Raw genomic sequence first — 24,995 nt, 5'->3', positions numbered from 1 at the left:
GTAATGAGGAAATTTCACCACTGGACTTGTTGCACAGGTGGCATCACGGTACCACGCTGGAATTCACTGAGCTCCTGAGAGCGACCCGTTCTTTCACTAATGTGTGTAGAAGCAGTCTGCATGCCGAGGTGCTCGGTTTTATTCACCTGTGGTCATGGAAGTGATTGGAACACCTGAATTCAATCATTTGGATGGGTGAGTGAATACTTTTGGCAATATAGTGTATATATAGTAAATTATCTATCAATGTTTGGGTATCAGTGCTATGCAAATAAGTGTACTTTTTAGTAGCAGTTATAATAATAATAATAATAATAAGTTGTACTTATATAGCACCTTTCTCAAACCCAAGGTCGCTTTACATTAAAGATAACAAAACACACCGGAAAATAAACCGGAGATGAGCACAACACAGAAATTGAACAGAAAATAATCAAACACACAAAATTGAACAGAAAGTTAATAGACAATCACACAAAATTGAACAGAAAATAAAACAATCACACAGAAATAGCAGAAGAAGAAGTGAGAAAGTACTAAGAGAAAAAGGTGAGTCTTTAGGAGTGAGAAAGTACTAAGAGTACTAGGAGTACTAAGAGAAATGGTGAGTCTTGAGGAGTCTTAGCCTGTGCCTAGGAACAACCAAGTGACCAGCATCCAATGACCTTACATTCCTAGATGGAGTGTGGAACCTGAGAAGGTCCCTCAAGTAAGCCGGACCTGACCCATGCAGTGCCTTAAAAGTGAGAGGCAATATTTTGTATTGAATACGCTTATTAATGGGCAGCCAGTGGAGCTGCTCAAGGACAGGAGTGATGTGATCATATTTTTTGGTTTGAGTGAGGATCTGAGCAGCAGAGTTTTGAACAATTTGCAGGGGGCGAAGTGACCTGGAAGGAAGCCTGTAAAGCAGAGAGTTACAATAGTCCAGCCGAGAGGTCACAAAAGCATGGACGAGAGTCTCCGCTGCCCTAGAGGACAGTAAAGGGTGGATACGGGCAATATTACGTAAATGGTAGAAAGCTGACCTGGATAGCGATTTTATGTGTGGTTCAAAGGACAGAGGAGAGTCAAATATGACCCCAAGATTGCATACTGTAACAGCAGGTTTGATATTGATATCATTTATGGGAAGGACCAAATCAGTGAGAGAGGAAACAACAGATTTTTTGCCAGTCACCAGAAACTCTGTTTTGTGTGCATTTAGTAACAGAAAATATGCTCTAAGCCATGAGTTCAGCTCAGTGAGACACCTAGTTAGGGGAGTGGGAGGAAAATTATCAGAGGGTTTAAAGCTGAGATAAACCTGAGTATCATCAGCGTAACAATGAAAGCTCAAACCGTAGTGTCGAAAAATATTGCCAAGAGGGAGAATGTAAATGATAAATAGGAGCGGTCCAAGGACAGAACCCTGAGGTGCACCTTGTGTGGTAGAGACCGTGTCCGATACAGGACTTCCAATACAGATGAAGTGTTGCCTATCAGTAAGATATGATTTAAACCAGCACAATACAGTCCCTGAGAGACCAATCTCAGAGAGCCTGGTTAGGGGACGGTTGTGGTTTACCGTATCAAAGGCAGCAGTAAGGTCCAGAAGTAGTAGAATTGAAGCAGAACCAGTGTCGGCAGAGAGAAGAAGGTCATTCAGAACACACAAAAGAGCAGTCTCAGTACTATGGTTGGAACGAAAACCAGACTGGAATCTTTCAAAAAGTTCGTTAGAGTTTAGATAGTCAAGAAGCTGGGAGGCAACATCTTTTTCTTGAACTTTGGAAATAAAGGGAAGATTAGAAATCGGCCTGAAGTTACTCAGAACGGATCCATCAAGGGCCGGTTTTTTGATGATTGGGCTTACTGCAGCAGTTTTTAATGTAACCGGAACACAGCCAGAGGAGAGTGAGAGATTGACTATGTGTGAGATAGGTTCAGACAAATCAGAAACACAGCGCTGGAGAAGATAGGTGGGAGCAGGGTCAAGATATGAAGATGACTTGGAATTTGTAATAATTTTAACAATGTTAGCTGAGTCAATTAGAGAAAAGGTAGAGAATGAAAATAGTGGGGAAAAAGATGAGAGGAATTCAGGATGGGCAGCAGGGGAATTTAGCAATTCCTGATAGATGGTTGACATCTTGTCATCGAAAAAACTCAGGAATGCGTTACATAAATCAGTTGAAGCGGCCAGAGAATCAGCGACGGGCGCAGGAGCTTATTTACAACTGAGAAAAGAAGTTTGGGGTTCTGACCAGCTTTTAGAAGTACATCTGCATAATAAGCAGAGCGAGCACTATTTAGAGCAACCTTGTATTTAGACTGGTGATCAGTATAAGCCAAAAGGTGAACTTGCAACCCAGATTTCTTATATAGACGCTCGAAACGTCTACCAGCAGTTTTTAGAACATGGAGTGTGGAAGTAAACCAGGGAGCCCTGTGGGTAGAGGGCACAGATCTGGTTTTAACCGGTGCCAAGGTGTCAAGACAAGCAGCAAGGGTCTGATTATAAAATAAAACAGCCTCATTAACAGAGTGCATAGAGTTAATTAGAGCAAAGTTGGAAGTATTTAAAAGGGCAGACAGAGCGAGAGGATCAACAGCTTTTACATTACGATAGGTAAGTACAGTTTTAGGGTGACATTTGATAGCAGGTAGAGACAGAGAAGCATAAATTAGTAAATGATCAGATACGCCTGTACAATGGCCAGTCACATTATTGATAATCCCACTCGTCGAACAAATTATGTCCAGAATGTGACCTTTCTTGTGAGTTGGAAAATCCACATGCTGTGTGAGATCAAAACAACTCAGAAGAGATAGGAATTCAGCAGCAGAAGAGGATCCAGAATCAAGGTGAATATTAAAATCACCAAGAACAATAAGCGAGGAAGAAAGAGGACTGACGGAGGCCAAAACCTCCCCAAATTCCAACAGGAAAGCAGGGATTGAACTCTTGGGAGGACGGTAAATGAGCATGAAGATAGTTTGGTTACGTCCAAGAGCCTTGAGCACCATAAGTTCAAAGGAGGAGTTCTCCTGTAGATTACACATACAGTTCTATTCCCTCTTTGAAAAATACTGCAAGACCCCCACCCCTGCCAGTTTTCCTATAAGGCTAGGTATTTAAAATCCGGAGGAAGAGCAGCATTTAGGTGAAAAAACTCGCCAGGCACTTGCCAAGTTTCAGTTAGAAAAAATAGGTCCAGATGATATTGTCCAATGAGGTCATTGAGAAGTGTAGCTTTGTCAGTAAGTGATCTGCAGTTCAGCAAAGCTAGATTCCACGGACGATGAGACGTGGGTATATGGGACTGATGTAGAGTGGTAGCACGAGGAATCTCTCGTAGCACAGTGTGATCCACTCCATGATACGACCTTCCAGAGCGACTCAGTAATTCGCGTGACTGGAAAACTAACACTAGACACAGGAGGAGGTGGAGGAGATCTGTGTTTACGACCGCGATGTACAGGTCCTTCTCAAAAAATTAGCATATTGTGATAAAGTTCATTATTTTCCATAATGTAATGATAAAAATTAAACTTTCATATATTTTAGATTCATTGCACACCAACTGAAATATTTCAGGTCTTTTATTGTTTTAATACTGATGATTTTGGCATACAGCTCATGAAAACCCAAAATTCCTATCTCAAAAAATTAGCATATCATGAAAAGGTTCTCTAAACGAGCTATTAACCTAATCATCTGAATCAACGAATTAACTCTAAACACCTGCAAAAGATTCCTGAGGCTTTTAAAAACTCCCAGCCTGGTTCATTACTCAAAACTGCAATCATGGGTAAGACTGCCGACCTGACTGCTGTCCAGAAGGCCATCATTGACACCCTCAAGCAAGAGGGTAAGACACAGAAAGAAATTTCTGAACGAATAGGCTGTTCCCAGAGTGCTGTATCAAGGCACCTCAGTGGGAAGTCTGTGGGAAGGAAAAAGTGTGGCAGAAAACGCTGCACAACGAGAAGAGGTGACCGGACCCTGAGGAAGATTGTGGAGGAGGGCCGATTCCAGACCTTGGGGGACCTGCGGAAGCAGTGGACTGAGTCTGGAGTAGAAACATCCAGAGCCACCGTGCACAGGCGTGTGCAGGAAATGGGCTACAGGTGCCGCATTCCCCAGGTCAAGCCACTTTTGAACCAGAAACAGCGGCAGAAGCGCCTGACCTGGGCTACAGAGAAGCAGCACTGGACTGTTGCTCAGTGGTCCAAAGTACTGTTTTCGGAAATCAAGGTGCCAGAGTCTGGAGGAAGACTGGGGAGAAGGAAATGCCAAAATGCCTGAAGTCCAGTGTCAAGTACCCACAGTCAGTGATGGTCTGGGGTGCCATGTCAGCTGCTGGTGTTGGTCCACTGTGTTTTATCAAGGGCAGGGTCAATGCAGCTAGCTATCAGGAGATTTTGGAGCACTTCATGCTTCCATCTGCTGAAAAGCTTTATGGAGATGAAGATTTAATTTTTCAGCACGACCTGGCACCTGCTCACAGTGCCAAAACCACTGGTGAATGGTTTACTGACCATGGTATTACTGTGCTCAATTGGCCTGCCAACTCTCCTGACCTGAACCCCATAGAGAATCTGTGGGATATTGTGAGGAGAAAGTTGAGAGACACAAGACCCAACACTCTGGATGAGCTTAAGGCCGCTATCGAAGCATCCTGGGCCTCCATAACACCTCAGCAGTGCCACAGGCTGATTGCCTCCATGCCACGCCGCATTGAAGCAGTCATTTCTGCAAAAGGATTCCCGACCAAGTATTGAGTGCATAACTGAACATAATTATTTGAAGGTTGACTTTTTTTGTATTAAAAACACTTTTCTTTTATTGGTCGGATGAAATATGCAAATTTTTTGAGATTTTGGGTTTTCATGAGCTGTATGCCAAAATCCTCAGTATTAAAACAATAAAAGACCTGAAATATTTCAGTTGGTGTGCAATGAATCTAAAATATATGAAAGTTTAATTTTTATCATTACATTATGGAAAATAATGAACTTTATCACAATATGCTAATTTTTTGAGAAGGACCTGTATATAGCGAGGTCTCCTAGCAATACCAATAGAGCGGCATAAGTTGTAAACAGAGGCATCAAGCTGGTAGAACGAATGTAAACATCGGAGATCCGTAGTAGAGTAGCTATATCTCGGGTTAGCGCCATGAGTGCTAAATAACCCATCAGATGCAGAGACAAATTCCAGAGATCCAAAAATGTAGGCAGCAAAAAGTAGAACTCCAATAAACCGCATAGCCGCCTTAGAACACCGTGACGCCAAAAATTGCATGAAAACTACGTTAGCCAAACAGAACCGAACACCGTCCAAACAGTCAATCAGAAACACTCGTAACTGTTGAAAGTTTATAGCAAACAGCAAAAATGAATGAAGAGACATTCACTCACCTTGTCGCGCTTATGAGTCGTTCATGTAAGCGGGCTCGCAGCCAAGCAAACAGCAGCCGGTACTAAGAAGAATGTTAGTAGCATGGAGTTTGCTAAAAACACGTAAAACGGCAGCAGCGGACCGTAAGTAAGCAGACAGGTTGGAAATCCAAAGACCAGTAGAAAAACCAGCTTAATTACAAAGTTCAAAAAGAGAAGAGTAAGTCCAAAAAAGCCCAGAAAGTCCGGCAAGAAGCGGCAGCAAATATCGCGCACAGCGTAACTCTCAACCGGAAGTTGTAAAAGTCGATGTTATAAAATATTCTGTGCATAATCTGTATGCAGAAATAAAAGTGAAGGTCCTACCATAGTGTCTCCAGTTTACAGTGTGGATTCTTCAGTGCAGCACAGAGCAGCTCCACTCCTGAATCTTGCAATTCATTGTCACTCAGGTCCAGATCTCTGATACTAGAGGAGCTTGAACTGAGAATTGAGACTAGAGCTTCACAGCTTTTCTCTGTGAGATTACAGTGATTTAGCCTGAAAAACAATGGCACTGTTTATAAGAATACTGATACCCCCACACACACACACACACACTGAATGATTATAACCAATAACTAATATATAATATAATACGTACACAGCTTTTCTGTATTCTTTTACCACAGTCTGCAGCCTTAGAAAGCATTCATCCGATGTGTCATATTTACTCAAATTAAACTCAGTCCACTCTTCTTCTGAGGTTCGCAACATAAACACCAGACTGGACCACTGAAGAGGAGAGAGTTTGGCTCCCATGAGTCGTCTTTTACCTCCTTTGTTAAGGAACGTTTGGACCATCTTCACTAGAGAATCATCTTTCAGTTCATGTAGACAATGAAACAGATTGATGGAAATTTTTGCAGAGGCATTATTCTCTGTACAGGCATTCCTCTTAATCTTCCTTTTAATGTATTTGACTATTTCCTCTGTTTTGTGAAAGCATATTTTAGTTTGTGGTAGTAGGTGTTGTAAGAGAGTCTGATTCGATTCCAGCGAGAGACCCAGAAGAAAACGGAGGAAAAGGTCTAGTTGTCCCCTTTCACTTTGTAAGGCCTTGTCCACTGCACTCTTGAGAAAGTCTGACATTCGTTGGAAATTGTAAGGTACACATTTAAAATGATCATTCACCAGCACATTTCTGTTGTACATGGTAAAGCTGAGGAATGCATATAAAGCAGCCAGAAACTCCTGAACACTCAGATGCACAAAGCTGTAGACCTTCCCAATGTGCAATCCAAGCTCCTCTCTGAAGATCTGGGTGCACACTCCTGAGTACACTGACGCTTCTCTGACATCAATACCACACTCTCTCAGGTCTTCCTCATAAAAGATCAGGTTGCCCCTTTCCAACTGTTGAAAAGCCAGTTTTCCCAGAGCTAGAAGAGTGTTTATGGTCTGTTGAGGATCAGGGCCACATTTTCCATGATACTTTCGGTCTTTTTGTTTGATCTGAAAGATCAGGAAGTGGGTGAACATCTGAGTAAGAGTTTTGGGGATCTTTCGACTATTTGCTGTACTCAACATTCTCACTAGAACAGTGCTGGTAATCCAACAAAAAACTGGAATGCGGCACATGATGTGGAGGCTTCTTGAAGACTTTATGTGTGAGATGATTTTATTGGCCAGGCTCTGATCATAGATTCTCTTTCTGAAGTACTCCTCTTTCTGAGGATCACAGAACCCTCGTATCTCTGTTGACAGACCTACCCACTCAGAAGGGATCTGATGGGATGCACCAGGTCGAGAGGTGATCCAAAGGTGAGCAGAGGGAAGAAGATTCCCCTTGATGAGGTTTGTCAGCAGCACATCCACAGAGGCTAATGTGGTCACATCATACACAATCTCACTGCTGTGGAAATTTAAAGGAAGTCGACACTCATCCAGACCATCAAATATGAAAACAATTTTGAAGGGATTCAAGTCTACTAACGGCATTTCTTTTGTTTCTGGAAAAAAATTATGAAGAAGATTCATCAGACTGAGTTTTCTTTGCCCCATTAAATTCAGCTCTCGAAAAGGAAGTGGAAACATGAGTACATCATTGTTTGCTTTTCCTTCAACCCAGTCCAGAATAAACTTCTGCACTGAGACAGTTTTTCCAATTCCAGCAACTCCTCGAGTCAGCACAGTTCTTATGGACGTGTCTTTAAAGAGGTCGTTACATTTGATGGGTTTCTCCTGTGTTGTTGGTCTCCTGCCTGCTGTCTGAATCTGTCTCACCTCATGTTCATTAATAATCTCTTCATTATAGCTCTCTGTGATATAAAGCTCTGTGTAGATCTCGTTCACTCTTCTATTATCTGAGTTTCCTTCATATATTATTTTACACTTCTTTTTCAGCCTGGATTTGAGTTTTGTCTGGTACTGGGGGGGCAGTTCTAGAAAGAAAAAATATGGTGACTTACACACAGTGTACACACAAGCCATAAAGAAACCTAAACACCCAAACAGAAGACAGGATGCTCTGGAGACACACTGTCTACATGGTCAGCAGAGTCAGTATCAACTTGATGGCACTTACTGTCAGAATCAGGCTTTATAGGCCAAGTGTGCTCACACATACAAGGAATTTGTTTTTGGTTACACGGATGCTCGCAGTGCACAAAAAGATACAATAAATACAATCTTATTCACACACAACTCTCTAACACACATTCATACCTATAAACATTAGCATGTGCAATTTATATTATGGGTTGAAAGGTGCAGTGTTGTGCAATATTGTACTGTGAAATGAACAGTAAACGTGAAGTACCAGTGTATTGTTGTAATGGTGTAATTGTTGTAATTTTGTGTGTCATTGTATAAATTAAATAGGTAATTTGTTCTGTACAGTTCTGTAGTGTTTAATTGTTCATTAGCATAATGGAGTGTGTAAAAAAGCTTCTTTTGGTCCTTATGTGGCTGAAGCGTCGGCCTGATGGTAGGCACAGAAACAGGTTATGGTCAGGGTGAGATGGGTCAGTGATGATTTTTTATGCACGCTTCCTGGTTCTGGAGGCATGCAGATCTAGCAGTGTGGGCAGCTTTACACCAGTGGTCCTCTCTGCAGACCTGATGATGGTGTCGTGTTTGGTGGCTGAGCTGCCCCACACTGTGATGGATGTGTTGATTACAGACTCTGTGTAGAACTGCACCATAAGCTCTTGGGGTAGGTTAAACTTCCTCAATTGGTGCAGGAAGTAATACTAAGTAAATATATCATCAAACACATGTTTTTTTTTTTAAATGTTCATGTTATGTCATGAAATGATTGTAACTGAGTCGCTAATGAAGTGGCGCAGCAGTGTATTATTTGGGTTTGATTCTCTGCTGGACTAGGGGCTCGCTGGTGTCTTTACAAACATGATTGGCCATGTCTGGGAGTGACTGAAGCCATGTAAAGGATTGCCAGCCTGCCTCGCACCCAGTGTTTTTGGTTGGAACCAGACCCACCACGACCCTGACCAGGATAAAGCGTGTAATAAAAATGAAATGAAATAAATATTGAAGCCGAGACATTACTAGGACGTCATGATAAGGGGGAAAAAAATAAACGAGTGCATTTTTTTGTGGGTTTGGTTCAGGAATTAAATGTATGAACAGTTTTACTTTGGTTGCTGAGAGCAGCTACAAACAGGTTTAGCAGTTCACTTGAGTCTTGAGTATTTACAAAATTGTCCTAAAATCGCATTAATTTCACCTTTTTCCTGCAGTACCCTGCGTTTTTAATAGATTCCACTAGATGCCTCATGCCAAACAATACCGACCTTTACTAAAGTCGAGTCTATCTGGTCTAGATACACAGATATTCATTCATCACATTTGCCATCGCACTGAGCACTACTACCCCTCTGGAGTCACCTATCACCCCAGCGTGATTTAACCACTTGGCTGGTTTAAAACGTCACACATAAACCATTCACTTGTGGAAAGTGCTGCTTTAAACACTGAATTGGTTTTGTTTAGATGGCGATACACCGAGTAAAAACAAAGATAAAAAAAAATAATAAATACATTTAAAAAATCGCATACACGCATGTGTAAACGTGCACATAATGGGACGAGTCTGGCATGTTATTGATATTTAAAAAAAATTCATCCTGTAATTACGAAAATAAATTAGTTCCAAACCCCCGCACCCACCCGGCCTGTTTTTCAATTTTTAAAACCCAGTGTGGGCCTTGAGCTGAAAAGTTAGCCACCCCGATCTAAAGTCCGCCCTCCTGACACACCCAAAATCTAAGGTGTCAGACATTTGAAGAAAACCAACTGTAAAGGACAAAAATACTACCAGTGTACTACGCTCAAATCTTTTATTAATTTTTTTTTCTTGATCTGTTTAGTGATAGTTTTGTAAAGCATTTTGTTTAAATTGTGATTATAATTAATACAACCCCAAATCAGAAAATGTTGGGACAAATAAAATTGCAAATAAAATTAACACACAGAGTTTCTTACATTTCCTTTGACTTTTATTTGTTTGCAGACAGGATGAACCTGAGATATTTCATGTTTTATCTGCTGCCTGCAGTCCTGACCTGCCCCCAAAAGAGAATTTTGAAAGGAAAAATGCGACAGCGACGAGGAGCTTGTACTGTTGCACATGTTCAGACGTGTTTGCAGGAAGAACGAGACAAAATAAAAGTCAAGTCAATGTAAGGAACTCAATGTGTTTTTATTTTATTTGAATTGTCCATAATGTCCCAACATTTTCTGATTTGTGGTTGTAATTTATCTATATATTATTAATAATATAAAAATATTATCTTTGATAGTCATTTTTGATTATTTAACAGTAACGTAATGAACACTAAAAAACCTGAATTTAACTTGTACTTCCTCGTTTCTGTTCTTTCCTCTCTTTTCTCCTCTGAACCTTTGGACAGTCCTTCAGATCTGATTTCTATTGTCACGACAGCTCAAGCAGACAAATCATTTTCTTCGTTTGCTCTTTTCTGTTTTTTTGTCAGTACTTTTCAGGACTCATTTCCAAACTCTTTGTTTTACTGCCTTGCTGTGCAGATCATAAAGAGATTTTTTTTATTCTAAACATTTGTGCTCTCTTCTTCATCTTCCTTAGTAAGTGTTGTGTAGAGATATTCATTTAAAATTCAGTTCAGTTTCATGCCTCTCTCACATGCCTTTAAAGCCCATCCTTTGTGTGTTTTGTGCTTTCTAAACAAATGTGTTTTTTTTACCTTTCCCAGTTATTGTGATTATGGTTTATTTTGGGAAAGGCATCATTTTTTGTGAGTAGTCGATAGCTATGCTCTGGAGATAATGTGAGACTATGCACTCAGGGGCCAGTGATAGCTTGGTGGTTAAGGTACTGGATTAGTAAGCAGAAGGTTGCCGGTTCAAGCCCCGCCACCACCAAGTTACCACTGTTGGGTCCCTGAGCAAGGCCCTTAACCCTCAATTGCTCATCGTGTTCCGCTCATTGTGTAAGTCGCTTTGGATAAAAGCGTCTGCTAAATGCTGAAAATGTAAATGTAATATTAGAATACTTGACTGACTGTTTTTTTTAGCTCTCGCAGTGGCTCTCAGAGTGGGGGGCGGCATGGTGGCTAAGTGGGTAGCACTGTCGCTTCAAAGCAAGAAGGTCCTGGGTTCGATCCCCAGGTGGGGCGGTCGCGGTCCTTTCTGTGTGGAGTTCGCATGTTCTCCCTGTGTCTGCGTGGGTTTCCTCCAGGTGCTCCGGTTTCCTCACACAGTCGAAAGACGTACAAGTGAGGTGAATTGGAGACTAAATTGTCCAGGACTGTGTTCAATATAATCTTGTGTAATGAGTAACTACTGTTCCTGTCATGTATGTAATCAACAGTGTAAAACATGACGTTAAAATTCTAATAAACAAACAGACTCACAGAGCGGCCCATCAGTAATTGTACCAGTACCCACAGTAGCCAGTACATCCCTGCCTATAAGAGAGATTTTTTCTACATTTTTAATGAATGAGTAGATGATTCCTCTGATAATTCTTAACTTTGGCGGACAACGCCTACATTGTTATGGTTTTGTGTGTTTACCTCTTACTAAAAACTAAATGGATTAAAGACCAAAGCACTGGCTGGCTAACTCACTGGGATCATAATTCCATGTGCTATGTAGCACCAGGACAACATGCTAACCACTCATATACAGTTAATTAAGCTACATTAGAACTGAGGTGCCTAGATATCATACACAGTACACTTTAGTGTTACCTAAACATTACATACAGTTAAAGTCAAAGTTAACACACACTTTGTAAGAGATTTATTTAAAAGCAGTAAATGATTTCTGTACATGAATGTAGTAACTGTTGTTGATAATGTGTAACTCGGAGCTCTTACTGTTCTGCGGTGTGATAGCAGGGCTTCCATGGTCCAGTTCTTTTAGCACTCCTTCACTGACAGTGCACCGTTCCCCTTCATCCTTCCCCTCTGTCCCAGAGCACGCTGGACTCAGTAGTTCCCTGCTAATCAGAAAAGATATATAACAAAAAGACAATGTATCACACCACAAGTGTGTTAAGCAAATGAAGCAGGATAGAAATTATGCAATCATAAATCAAAGGAAATGGAAGAAGCACAGCATTTTAATTAGCATTTTCCATACTGTCCCAACTGTCGTTTCTTGTTTCTTGGATCATTTACATTTACGGCATTTAGCAGACACCTTTATTCAAAGCGACTTACATTACAGTTACAGTATACAGTCTGAGCAATTTAGGGTTAAGGACCTTGCTCAAGGGCCCAACAGCAGCAACCAGGCAGGGGTGGGGCTTGAACCAGCAACCTTCTGATTACTAGTCCAGTACCTTAACCACTAGGTTACGGTTTGCCATCATGCTGTTTTATGGAACAGAACAACATGTGGTTAACATGGATACTATCAAAGAATGTGTTGGTCTCTTGAGGAGCAACTCAGCTCCTTCTCCAGGGGTGGAGTATATGTGTATACACCTAACTCTTCATTATTTTTTTTTCCCCACCTGCCTGAAGCAGGATTTGAAACCATACTGCAGCACGTTACAAACAAACACTCTACAGCTCAGAATATGTGGCCGCCTGGCACACTTGGAATGAAGGTGCTTTATTTTCTGTTTTATTCTTTAGAAGCTTCAGTATTCTTCTTCTTACCCCTGATGTGGTGTCAGAATCTTTCTGAATTTCAGTGGTGGTGTCATGGACTGGTCACTCTTCATGGACATACAGGTGGATTCTGGGAAGTCTGATCTCTGATCCTGAATCACACTGAGGTACAAATGGCATAAATATCATTGTTATAGATCTTACAGATAACACACTGCAGAACGTTTAACATACTGGAGAACATTAGAACGTTTAAAAAGAACACTCTACAGCCCAGACTATGTGGAACCCTGGCAAGCTAAAAGCACACGCATGAATAAGCTGTCGGTAAGGGGTGTCAGCTTGTTCCTTGTAACAACAATTCTGAGAATGTAACTTTCACTAGTGAGAAAGAGAGAGAAGTGAAACCATAATTGTGGTCAGCAAGACAGCTACGCAATCTACCAACAAAGTTAACACATGATCAAAGCCATGGGCTTCTCTCTCATCCTAAAGTAAAAGAGCTTGATTTCTATATTATTCATTTAACTTAAAAATATCTGTTCATGTTGATGGTTATTAAGTTCATGTTATTTTTAAATGCTTTTTACTAAATTATGAAAAGCTAATCCACCAAACTTAAAATATTGTGTTGGATCAGCGTAATTCTACGAGCAGTTGGCATAACTCAAAAAGACTAATGCAAAACGTTGCCTTAATTTTTTTTGTGTACAGGGAGTACAAAAATACGGCAGGAAGTCGGTTTGATGAACCAATTCAGGAAAAAATTCGGCAAAATGGCTTCTTTAGGAATGTGGAAGCAAAGCCAAATTCTGCTGAGAACTTTAGTCAGAGAGTCAGAGTCAGAGAGGTTTTATTGTCATTTCAGCTACATACAAGTACATATTAAAACGAAACAGCGTTCCTCTAGGATCACGGTGTAACACGGTGCAAAAAGTGCAAGACAAAACCGTGTAAAATACAACAATAAATACAAAAAATCCTATAATAAATAACTACAAAAGATATTCCTAATTATCCCTAATCTAAACAAGTAATTAGAAGACAGGACTAAAGACAAGTGTTAGTACATGATGGTGAATAGATGGTACAATGGTTCATGAGGTAGTGACATGTTGTACATTAGCAGCGTAAAATTGGCAATGCAGATAAGGTGCCTAAAAAGTAAATAAGGTGCAAAAATACAAGTAAGGTGCAGAAATTACTTGTTCAGTTCCAGGAGGTGTGCAAAAAATGCAAGTAACAGTCAATACAGTTCAGTGTGTGGCAGCAGAAAAATGTCCGGAGGAAATTGTTATAGTACTGAGTTGAGGAGTCTGATTGCTTGAGGGATAAAACTGTTACACAGTCTGGTTGTGTTAGTCCGGATGCTGCGGTATCGTCTCCCAGACGGGAGCAGAGTAAAAAGTCCATGTGATGGATGGGTTGGATCGTCCACAATGCTGAGAGCTTTGCGGATGCAGCGGGTGTTAAAAATGTCCGTGAGAGATGGAAGAGCGACCCCGATGATCTTTTCAGCTGTCCTCACTACTCGCTGGAGAGTCCTGCGGTCCGACGCAGTACAATTTCCGAACCAGACAGTGATGCAGCCGCTCAGGATGCTCTCGATTGTTCCTCTGTAGAACGTGGTGAGAATGGGGGGGGGGGGGGTGGCAGATGAGCTTTCCTCAGTCTTCTCAAAAAGTAGAGACGCTGCTGGGCTTTCTTGCTGATAGAACTGGTGTTGAGGGTCCAGGTGAGATTCTCCTCCAGATGAACACCGAGAAATTTGGTGCTCTTGACGATCTCAACAGATGAGCCGTCGATGTGCAGTGGGGAGTGGTCCCTTAGTGTCTTTCTAAAGTCAATGACCATCTCTTTGGTTTTATCCACGTTCAGAGACAGGTTGTTGACTTGGCACCAGTCCGTTAGATGTTGTACCTCCTCTCTGTACGCTGACTCATCGTTGTTGCTGATGAGTCCCACCACAGTTGTGTCGTCTGCAAACTTAACGATGGAATTCGTGCTGTGCATTGCTGTACAGTCGTGCGTAAGCAGAGTAAACAGCAGTGGACTGAGCACACAGCCTTGGGGAGCGCCGGTGCTCAGTGTGGTGGTGCTGGAGGTGTTCTTACCGATCCGGACGGACTGAGGTCTCTCAGTCAAGAAATCCAGGATCCAGTTGCAGAGAGAGATGTTCAGGCCCAGCGTGCTCAGCTTTCCAATTAGATGCTGAGGAATGATGGTGTTGAATGCTGAGCTAAAGTCTATGAACAGCATCCTGACGTAAGTGTTCTTTCTGTCCAGGTGTGTAGAAGCCAGGTGAAGTGTGGTGGATATGGCGTCGTCCGTTGAGCGGTTAGGACGGTACGCAAACTGCAGTGGGTCCATGGTGGGAGGCAGTAGTGTCTTAATATGCCTCATGACTAGTTTCTCGAAGCACTTCATGATGATAGGCGTGAGTGCTACGGGACGATAGTCGTTGAAGCATGACACAGATGACTTCTTTGGCACGGGTACGATGGTGGTCGTCTTGAGGCACGTTGGAACGATGGCGCTGCTCAGGGAGATGTTGAAGATGTCAGTGAATACATCTGCCAGCTGGTCTGCACATCCCTTGAGCACTCGGCCAGGAATGTTGTCTGGTCCAGAAGCTTTCCGTGGGTTGACTCTGTGCAGAGTTCTCCTCACGTCCGCTGTGGTGAGACGAAGCACCTTTACAGAGCTCTCTCAGTTTCCGGAAGTAACTAACAGCAGCTCGATGCTGCACTGGTCTCTGGGCTTTTTTAAGTAAAAAGATTTACCAAATAAAGTCCAGAATCAGTTGTAGTGTATCAGCATCTGTAGCACCTCTAGGGATTTGTAGTTCACTTGGGACTACAGCGGGTCGATAAAAAACTCACATTACAATGTGTAAGTACAGCCAAAAAGTTTAAATTATTTTATTTTTATTTGTAATGTGACAAGACGCAAGGATTTCCATAGGGTGTAAAGAGTTTCCCTCGATACGGCCATTAAACCATCCTTTTAACACTCATTTTGCAATGTTTTTCATTATCACCAAAGGTAGTCAGTGACTAATCTACACTCCACCAAAATTCTACTAGATGGGGGATTTATAAATGTATATGTACAATAGTGTAGAGTGCAACAGCAAAATCCTCTGTGATTTACTGGTTACCTGGTCCATTATAAATGAGAAACGCTTGAAAATGCTTCTGTTTATTCTTTTCTTTAGTTCTTATGAGTTAGTAGTTTTGTAGAGTTTCACAGTCGATGCTGGACGTTTGCTTAAATTGAAGTGCTTTATTTTCTGTTTTATTCTTTAGAAGCTTCAGTATTTTTCTTCTTACCCCTGATGTGGTGACAGAATCTTTCTGAATTTCAGTGGTGGTGTCATGGACTGGTCACTCTTCATGGACATACAGGTGGATTCTGGGAAGTCTGATCTCTGATCCTGAATCACACTGAGGTACAAATGGAATAAATATTATTGTTATAGATCTTACAGATAACACACATTTGACCAGTGAAACTTTCACATCTTATTATGTACCTTTTATTTAGTGTTTTTTTTTCCAAAGCTAATTCTAAGTTACCTTAATTACTACTCAGATACATAACTATGGATACGACCTGGATGGCGGCGCGAGCACATCGCGGGACCCTGCGTCTATACCAGATTTCGCGATTTTGCAGTATTTTCCTGCTCATTTTGAGTCTGTTCATACAGAACAGCTTTACTTTAACATCCTACACCCGACAGGAACTTTTGGACATCGGTCGAAGTTACTCCGACAGATTTATCACCAATTTTCGACTCATCCCTGAGATCTCCAAAACACCGGAGGCTACGCACTTTAACCGGCCGGGCGGAAGTGCTCGCAGGCGGCGTCGAGAACGTAAACAAAGGCGAGGGAAGCGCGGAGGACTAAAAGCTAAGCTAAAGCTAACACCGCATTGGCTTTCGTTACCCAGCATTTTCCTCGCTAATGTGCGGTCTTTGGTGAACAAAATGGACGAGATACGACTTCGCATCACCTGCAGTAAGAGACTTATGGACTGTAATGTCATGATTTTCACAGAAACATGGCTAAATGGCGGCATACCCGACAATGCTATCGAGCTAACCGGACGCTACACACTCCGGGCAGATAGAACAGCAGATGACCCCAGTAAGACCAGAGGTGGTGGACTGTGCATTTATATTAACAAAGCTTGGTGCACGAACTTTGTCACTGTTGGGAAACACTGCTCGGCTAACATAGAATTTCTCATGGTTAAGTGTAGACCTTTTTATCTGCCTAGGGAGTTCACTTCTACTATTATAACCGCAGCCTATATCCCCCCGGATGCTAATGCTAGGCTTGCTATAAACAAACTTTATTCAGCCATCAGCAAACAGCAGACTGCGCACCCAGAGGCTGCATTTATAGTTGCAGGTGATTTTAATCACTCAAACTTAGACAGTGCTCCCAAAATCCCACCAGCATGTTTCCTGAAATACAAGAGGAAACAAAACTCTGGATCATGTTTATACAAACATTGCTGGAGCTTACACTGCGACCCCCCTCCCCCACCTGGGACAGTCAGACCATCTTTCTTTGTTTCTCATTCCTAAGTACTCTCCACTTATCCAACGTGTGAAGCCATCAACCATCAAGGTGTGCCCAGCGGGGACAGACGCTGTACTTCAGGACAGGTTCTAACACACGGACTGGAGTATGTTTGCTTCACAGGCTACTTGTGGCTCTCACACGGGTATCGACACTTACACCTCCTCTGTGCTGGATTATATCAAAACCACCACTGACAGTGTTACCACACAGAAACAGATCACCACGTACCCAAATCAGAAGCCATGGATGAATAAGGAGGTGCGTCTTCTGCTGAAAGCCCGCAACATCGCCTTCAGAACAGGTGACGCACAGGCCTACAGCACATCCAGGGCGAACCTGAGGAGGGGCATCAAAAAGGCCAAGCACTGCTACAAGCTAAAGGTTGAGGAACACTTCAACTCCGACCCCCGACGCATGTGGCAGGGCATCCAGGTCATCAGCAACTACAAGCCCAGCAACTCCATCCCGGTAACTACAGATGTCTCCTTTCTGAATGAGCTAAATGACTTTTATGCTCGCTTTGACCGAGACAACAGGGAGACGGCTACCCAGACCAGACTCTCTGCAGACCACCAGCCCCTCTCACTCTCCTCCACAGACGTCTACACTGCACTGAGCCAGATCAACGCACGCAAAGCTGCTGGTCCAGACGGCATTCCCGGGCGAGCGCTGAGAGCATGTGCGGAGCAGCTGACTGGAATTTTTACGGACATTTTCAACCTGTCCCTCGCCCAGGCAACTGTACCTACATGCTTCAAATCCACCTCCATCGTACCAGTGCCGAAACACTCCAGCCCGACGTGCCTGAATGACTACCGCCCTGTAGCACTCACACCCATTGTTATGAAGTGCTTCGAGCGACTGGTCCTGGCACACCTGAAGAACTGTCTCCCACCCACACTGGACCCACATCAGTTTGCATACCGCAGCAATAGGTGTACAGAGGACGCAGTCTCCATGGCGCTGCACTCTGTGCTTACACATCTGGACAATAGCAACACATACGCACGAATGCTGTTTGTTGACTTCAGCTCAGCATTTAATACTGTAATCCCTTCCAAGTTAGTCACAAAACTTGGAGATCTGGGTATTAACACCTCCCTTTGTCACTGGATTATGGACTTTCTTACCAACAGACCTCAGCATGTTAGGTCAGGACACACCTACTCCATCACCATCTCACTCAATACAGGCGTACCACAGGGCTGTGTGCTGAGCCCATTCCTCTACTCCCTTTTCACCCACGACTGCAGGCCTGTGCATGGATCCAACTCCATCATTAAGTTTGCTGACGACACCACGGTGATTGGACTCATCAGTAACAACGATGAGACAGCCTACAGGGAGGAGGTACAGAATCTGGCCACATGGTGTGAGAACAACAACCTGCTCCTCAACAACAACAAAACCAAAGAGCTCATCGTGGACTTCAGGAGGGAAGGAAGAGGCACGCATGACCCCATCCACATAGACGGAATAGCTGTTAAACGTGTCTCCAGCTTCAAGTTTTTGGGGACCCACATTTCGGAGGACCTGTCCTGGACCACCAACACCTCCAGCTTGGCCAAGAAGGCTCACCAGCGCCTCTTCTTCCTGAGGACACTCAGGAAACACCATCTGTCTGAACACGGCCATCCTGGTGAACTTTTACCACTGTGCAATAGGAAGTATCCTGACCAGCAGTATCACAGTCTGGTATGGGAACTGCACTGTTGCGAACCGCAAGGCTCTGCAACGAGTGGTGAAAATGGCCCAGCGCATCACAGGGACTCCACTTCCACCCATTGAGGATGTCCAGAGGAAACGCTGTCTGCGTCGAGCTCACAGCATTCTTAAGGACTCCTCCCACCCTGCACACAGACTATTTGCCCTTCTGCCCTCTGGCAGGCGCTTCAGGAGCCTCCGGACGAGGACTACTAGATTGAGGAACAGCTTTTTCCCCAGAGCTGTCTCCATATTGAACTCTGTCCCCCGTTAACAAACACACTACAAACATGATCATTTTTATCCTTTTTCCGCTTTGTATTTTAATGGTACATACCTCATTTGTACATAAATCTCATATATACTGTATACATCTGTTTATTATGTTTTTACGTACTCGTTGCTTGATCGTGTCCATAGCACCTTAATCACTTTAACCTGCATAGCAGCTTAATATTAATGTGCACCTTAATATGTATATTGTTTTTCAGCTACATATCTTGTTTATAGTATAGTTTATAGATCCTGTTTATACCACTGCTATTTACCCACTGTAAATAATGTATATCATAATTACTGTTTACTCTGCACTTTCTGCTTATTGCACTTCTGGATAGATGCTAAACTGCATTTCGTTGCCTTGTACTTGTACATGTGTAATGACAATAAAGTTGAATCTAATCTAATCTATGTGTTAATCTAGTACTGGTAAATGTCAAGTTAATTTTATTATCCTCTTCTCTCACCTCTCGACCGTTATGTCCAGTTTTCGAGGATCACTCATTTTGAAGGCCATTTTATTGATTCCAGCTGTAATCCTGCATACACACATGTGAAGTAACAGTAGAGTTTAACATATTCTCCCTGTGACTGCATAAGTTTTTTTCCAAAAGCATGCACTAAACCGCTCACAGATTTAAGTGAACAGATAAGTGTGTGGATGACTGATACTTAAATATATACAACAGTCGTTTACATATACAGTACAATGGAGCGATTTTTTTCAACTTAACGTATGAACAAATTTCGGATTACGAACCAAAATTCGCAAAACACGTGACGTCACGAACAAGTTGACTCACTATATATACAGTGAGCGAACATTCAGACAGCGGACAGTGTTTTTTCGGTGTTTTCTTTATATTTTGTAAACTTCTATATTAAAATAAGGTGCAGAGGAAGCGCAGTGGTGAGAAAATGAACAAATCTATTACTATATGATGTTGTATAATTACTCCTGTCAGTAGGTGTCACTGTGTATCAGACAGAGGGGACAGTGAGTGAGAGAGAAGAAGGAACTCGGCTCAGTAAAGTATTCTTCCTTTAGTGCAATTACACCTACAAAATACAACACTACTGAAATAAAGAAGGAAATAATAGAGAAATATGAGAGTTATTGTTGTTTCTGGTAGATACAGTTTATATATAAAGAAGGAAATGTATTATGGTGTATGGTGCAGCACACGTACTGTACTGAAATGTGATGTGTGTTTATGTACAGTACTACTGTGTATTGTTGTTTATTATTGTTTATTACAGGAATGTATTATTTAAGATAAAATATTCTTGTATTTATAACAAAAAAGAGCATTTAAGACATTAGAGAGGTTAGGGGTAAGGGGGGGTTTGGGAGGTCTGGCACGGGTCGTAAGTCAATTGAAACGTGAAGGTTATATAAACAAACGAGATAAAGAAGAGCATGTTTAAAGGGAACTTCCTGTAAGACAGAGCAGGTTTGGTGGGTTTGTCACATGCTGTTTTTTCCTGCAGAGCAACCACAGAGAACCATTTTGTTTTTGAACTGAAGTGTACAGATTAACATAAATACATTATAAATTACACAATTCTGTCTTTAGGGCTTAATAAATCATATTTGTACTTTTTTTCTTTCATCTCCACGTGTTTGCTCTTCAAACTAACATTACTCAGTAGTAGTATTACACACAAACCGGATGCCTTTAGTTAAAGGGCTGGTGAGGGAATTGTTACCCTTGCATAGCAACAGCTGATTAGTTTTAAAACTACTTTTTATTTTGTTTCCTTTTTTTGTAAAAGCTGTAGTATAAGAGCAAGGGAACACTCGAGGTAGCGTTCAGCAGTCAAATCACCGCTGTTACTTTATTCATGATAACACACGAGCTCAAGTGTTATATTGCATTAATGTTGTTGACACACACACACACAATGTTTACCTTAAAGTGAAAGGCATACAAGATATTGTGATTTAGTAAATAGAAAACAGCTTAAAATGACAGTAAGAAACATGAACATAAGTATTAAGACTAAAACTAGTTTAACATGCAGAATAAATATTTTATACTTAGCCTGTAGCTCACATCAAATCTCAATCTGTAGCAAAGTTAGTTTAATATTCAACATTCGACTGACGTTGTACATCCTCATTTCACATTTTCATCAGCAAATGAAAACGATCAACACACAATTACAGTTTCATATCAACTCCAGGATTAATGACGTGCTTTGAGCATTTTATTTTGCCTGTAAAATTGTATTTTCTTACAGAAAAAGAGAATCAACCATAAAGTAAGTGCACTAAAACTACTTACCTTTAGATAGGGTTAAAGGGTTTAAGTATATACCTTGGAAACTATAATGTGTTTAGATCAGGAAATAAATTCAGCTACTGTGCTTTGCAGCACTTGTTATAAATCCTCATGTTAAAGAGAAAGTACAGAGAGGGCTTTAAGTCTAAACAAGGAAGTGGAGTTAGAAATGTAATCTTGATGCGCATGTAGCTTCATCACATGCTGTTGTTTTTGTTTTGCAGAACAACCTTTTATTTCTAACTGCACACAGCAACAGGTGGGAAACGCCCCAGTCAGGACACACACACAAACCACAGGGCAATTTTAGTAGCTCTAATTTGACTGCACATTTTTGTACTGTGGAAGGATACAGTCGACCCTTGACTTATGAATGTAATTGGTTCTGAAGGGCTGTTCTTAAGTTAAAATGTTTGTTAGTTAAACCTGTTTTTCCCATAAGAAATAATGTTAATAGAATTAATTCGTGCCAGACCCCCCCTTACCTAACCTTTTTATTGTATTAAATGCTCTTTTTTGTTATAAATATTAGTATATTTCCCTTAAATCTTAAATTATAGAATAGATAATACTGTAATAAACAATAATAAACAACAATACACAGTAGTACTGTACATAAACACACATCACATTTCAGTACAGTACGTGTGCTGTACCATACACCATAATACATTTCCTTCTTTTATATAAAATGTATCTACAAGAAACAATAACTCATATTTCTCTATTATTTCTTCTTTATTTCAGTAGTGTTGTATGCTGTAGGTGTAATTGCACTAAAGAAAGAATACTTTACTGAGCCGATTTCCTTCTTCTCTCTCACTCACTGTCCCCTCTGTCTGATACACAGTGACACCCACTGGCAGGAGTAATTATACAACACAACATAATGTAATAGATTTGTTCATTTTCTCACCACTGCGCTTCCTCTGCACCTTATTTGGGGACATTTTAATATAGAATTATACAAAATATAAAGAAAACACCGAAAAAACACCGTCTGCTGTCCGAATGTTTGCTCACTGTGTGTATATATATATGAATGTAATTGGTTTCGAGGGGCTGTTCTTAAGTCAAAATGTTTGTTAGTTAAACCTATTTTCCCATAAGAAATACAGTAGACCCTTGAGTTATGAACTGTTTACCATATGAACATTTCGGGTTATGAACGATCTTTTACAACTTAACGTACGAACAAATTTTGGATTATGAACCGAAATTCGCGAAACACATGACGTCACGAACAAGTTGACTCCGAGCGTCTCTCTCTCTCTCTCTCTCTCTCTCTCTCTCTCTCTCTCTCTCTCTCTCTCTCTCTCTCTCTCTCTCTCAGGGGTCTACTGTACATTATACATACTCATTTTACAATTTCACAGGCAAATAAAAATGGTCATCACACTACCACTACAATTGCTCATTTGTTTTTTTCAATCACTGATTGTTTTACTTTGTGTTGCTGTCTGATCTAGACTGGGTTGTAAGTTACTTGAAACGTGACGGTTATATAAACAAACGAGATAAGCAAGTTTAAAGGGAACTTCCTGTAAGACAGAGCAGGTTTGGTGGGTTTGTCACATGCTGTTGTTTCCTGCAGAGCAACCACAGAGCGTCCTTTTATTTTTTAACTGTAGACTATACTGAAGTGTAAATAAATACATTATAAATTACACAGTTCTCTCTTTAGTGCTTAATAAATCATATTTGTACTTTTTTTCTTTTATCTTTCTTTCTTTCATTTGCACTTTTTTTCAAACTAACATTACTCAGTAGTAGTATTACACACAAACCGGATGCCTTTAGTTAAAGGGCTGGTGAGGGAATTGTTACCCTTGCATAGCAACAGCTGATTAGTTTTAAAACTACTTTTTATTTTGTTTCCTTTTTTTGTAAAAGCTGTAGTATAAGAGCAAGGGAACACTCGAGGTAGCGTTCAGCAGTCAAATCACCGCTGTTACTTTATTCATGATAACACACGAGCTCAAGTGTTATATTGCATTAATGTTGTTGACAGAGAAGAGCAAGCATCAGAGTACTCTCACACGAGTGGCACGGTCACCTCATAGAAGGTCCTGGCTTTGATCTGTGTGGAGTTTGCATGTTCTCCCCGTGTCCGTGTGGGTTTCCTCCGGGTGCTCCGGTTTCCTCCCAACAGTACAAAAACATGCAAGTGAGGTGAATTGGAGACACTAAATTGCCCATGACTGTGTTTGATGTAACCTTGTGAACTGATGAATCTTGTGTAATGAGTAACTACCGTCCTGTCATGAATGTAACCAAAGTGTAAAACATGACGTTATAATACTAATAAACACACACACACACACAATGTTTACCTTAAAGTGAAAGGCATACAAGATATTGTGATTTAGTAAATAAAAAACAGCTTAAAATGACAGTAAGAAACATGAACATAAGTTTTAAGACTAAAACTAGTTTAACATGCAGAATAGATATTTTGTACCTAGCCTGACGTTGTACATTCTCATTTCACATTTTCATCAGCAAATGAAAACAATCAACACACTACAATTACAGTTTCATATCAACAGGATTAATGATGTGCTTTGACCATTTTATTTTTACTTTTTTTTTTTTTACAGAATAAGAGATTAAACCGTAAAGTAAGTGCTCTAAAACTACTTACCTGTGTCATGGAAAATCATTGAAACTTTAATGCGTATAGATTAGGAAATAAATTCAGATACTGTTTGAGTCCTTGCGTTAAAATGAAAGTACAGTGCGTGCTTTAAGTGTAAACAAGGAAGTGCAGTAAATGTAATGTAGTGCAGTTTCGTCATGCACACACACACACACACACACACACACACACACACCTCGCCCTAGCAGAAATGTCTCTGCTGCAGGGACGGCCAATTGTGCTCGCTAGATGGTGTCCAGCTAACCGGTGCCAATGCCGAGTTCTTACATTAGCAGAATCTCTTATATAGATAAGCTTCAACAGTGGACCTTTCTTTACTCTAGTTCAATAATAATAATAATAATAATAGAATTTTATTTATAAGCGCCTTTCAGGTCACCCAAGGACACTGTACAATACAAATATGATCAAAAACAAAACAAATGACAGCCAATAAGGTACATTATAACAGATTAATACAGGGAACACAGAACAGCACAACAGGCCAGAGAATCAAGTATAAAAGGAAATAAAATAAAATAAGAACTTTAAAATAAAATAGAAAAAAAAGATTAAGAGACCAGGAATAAAAAGAGCACCGGGGTTAAGATAAAAACTATAAACTATGGAACGCAGTCCTAAAAAGATAAGTTTTCAAGTGCTTCTTAAAAACAGATAGTGATGAGCTTATGCGCAGGGAAAGTGGCAAAGAGTTCCATAATTTAGGACCTGCCACACTAAAAGCTCGTTCACCAAATGAGCGAAGTCTGGTTAATGGAACAGACAGTAAATGGGCATCAGCAGACCGGAGTGAACGTGCAGGACAGTATGGCGTGAGCAAGGCAGAAAGATAACTGGGGGCCAGACCGTGTAGAGATTCATAAACCAAGAGTAGAATTTTTTATTGTACTCGGTATTGAACAGGGAGCCAGTGAAGATTTTGCAGTATGGGGGTTATGTGTTCCCAGGGAATCAAGGAATCAACAGTCCAAAGATACAGATC

General features: G+C 41.1%; 1 protein-coding gene and 1 long non-coding RNA gene across 3 annotated transcripts in view; one reads left to right on the top strand and one right to left on the bottom strand.

Annotated features, from left to right (window-relative positions):
- Positions 1-24,077, bottom strand: part of LOC134317252 (NACHT, LRR and PYD domains-containing protein 12-like) — a 34,781-nt gene extending 10,704 nt beyond the window's left edge. The window contains exons 1-7 of one of the 2 annotated variants that reach the window (XM_062998049.1): positions 23,999-24,077; positions 19,537-19,608; positions 15,821-15,934; positions 12,537-12,650; positions 11,748-11,872; positions 6,029-7,808; positions 5,752-5,925 (exon numbers count right to left, since the gene is read on the bottom strand). In XM_062998049.1, coding sequence (XP_062854119.1) covers positions 5,752-5,925; positions 6,029-7,808; positions 11,748-11,872; positions 12,537-12,650; positions 15,821-15,934; positions 19,537-19,586 — 2,357 coding nt within the window. In that variant the 5' untranslated portion in view covers positions 19,587-19,608; positions 23,999-24,077. The remainder of the gene's footprint in view (positions 1-5,751; positions 5,926-6,028; positions 7,809-11,747; positions 11,873-12,536; positions 12,651-15,820; positions 15,935-19,536; positions 19,609-23,998) is intronic. The other variant, XM_062998050.1, reaches the window with a different exon arrangement.
- Positions 48-15,941, top strand: LOC134317266 (uncharacterized). The gene is made up of 4 exons (XR_010013189.1): positions 48-195; positions 9,899-10,067; positions 12,513-12,655; positions 15,856-15,941. It is a non-coding gene; the product is annotated as an uncharacterized LOC134317266 (long non-coding RNA).
- Positions 24,078-24,995: the final 918 nt, after the last annotated feature.

Source organism: Trichomycterus rosablanca, chromosome 6 (assembly GCF_030014385.1).
Source record: "Trichomycterus rosablanca isolate fTriRos1 chromosome 6, fTriRos1.hap1, whole genome shotgun sequence".
NCBI classification, from domain to species: domain Eukaryota; kingdom Metazoa; phylum Chordata; class Actinopteri; order Siluriformes; family Trichomycteridae; genus Trichomycterus; species Trichomycterus rosablanca.
The sequence above is the reverse complement of the archived record's forward strand: the minus strand, read 5'-3'. Positions and strand labels throughout refer to the sequence as shown.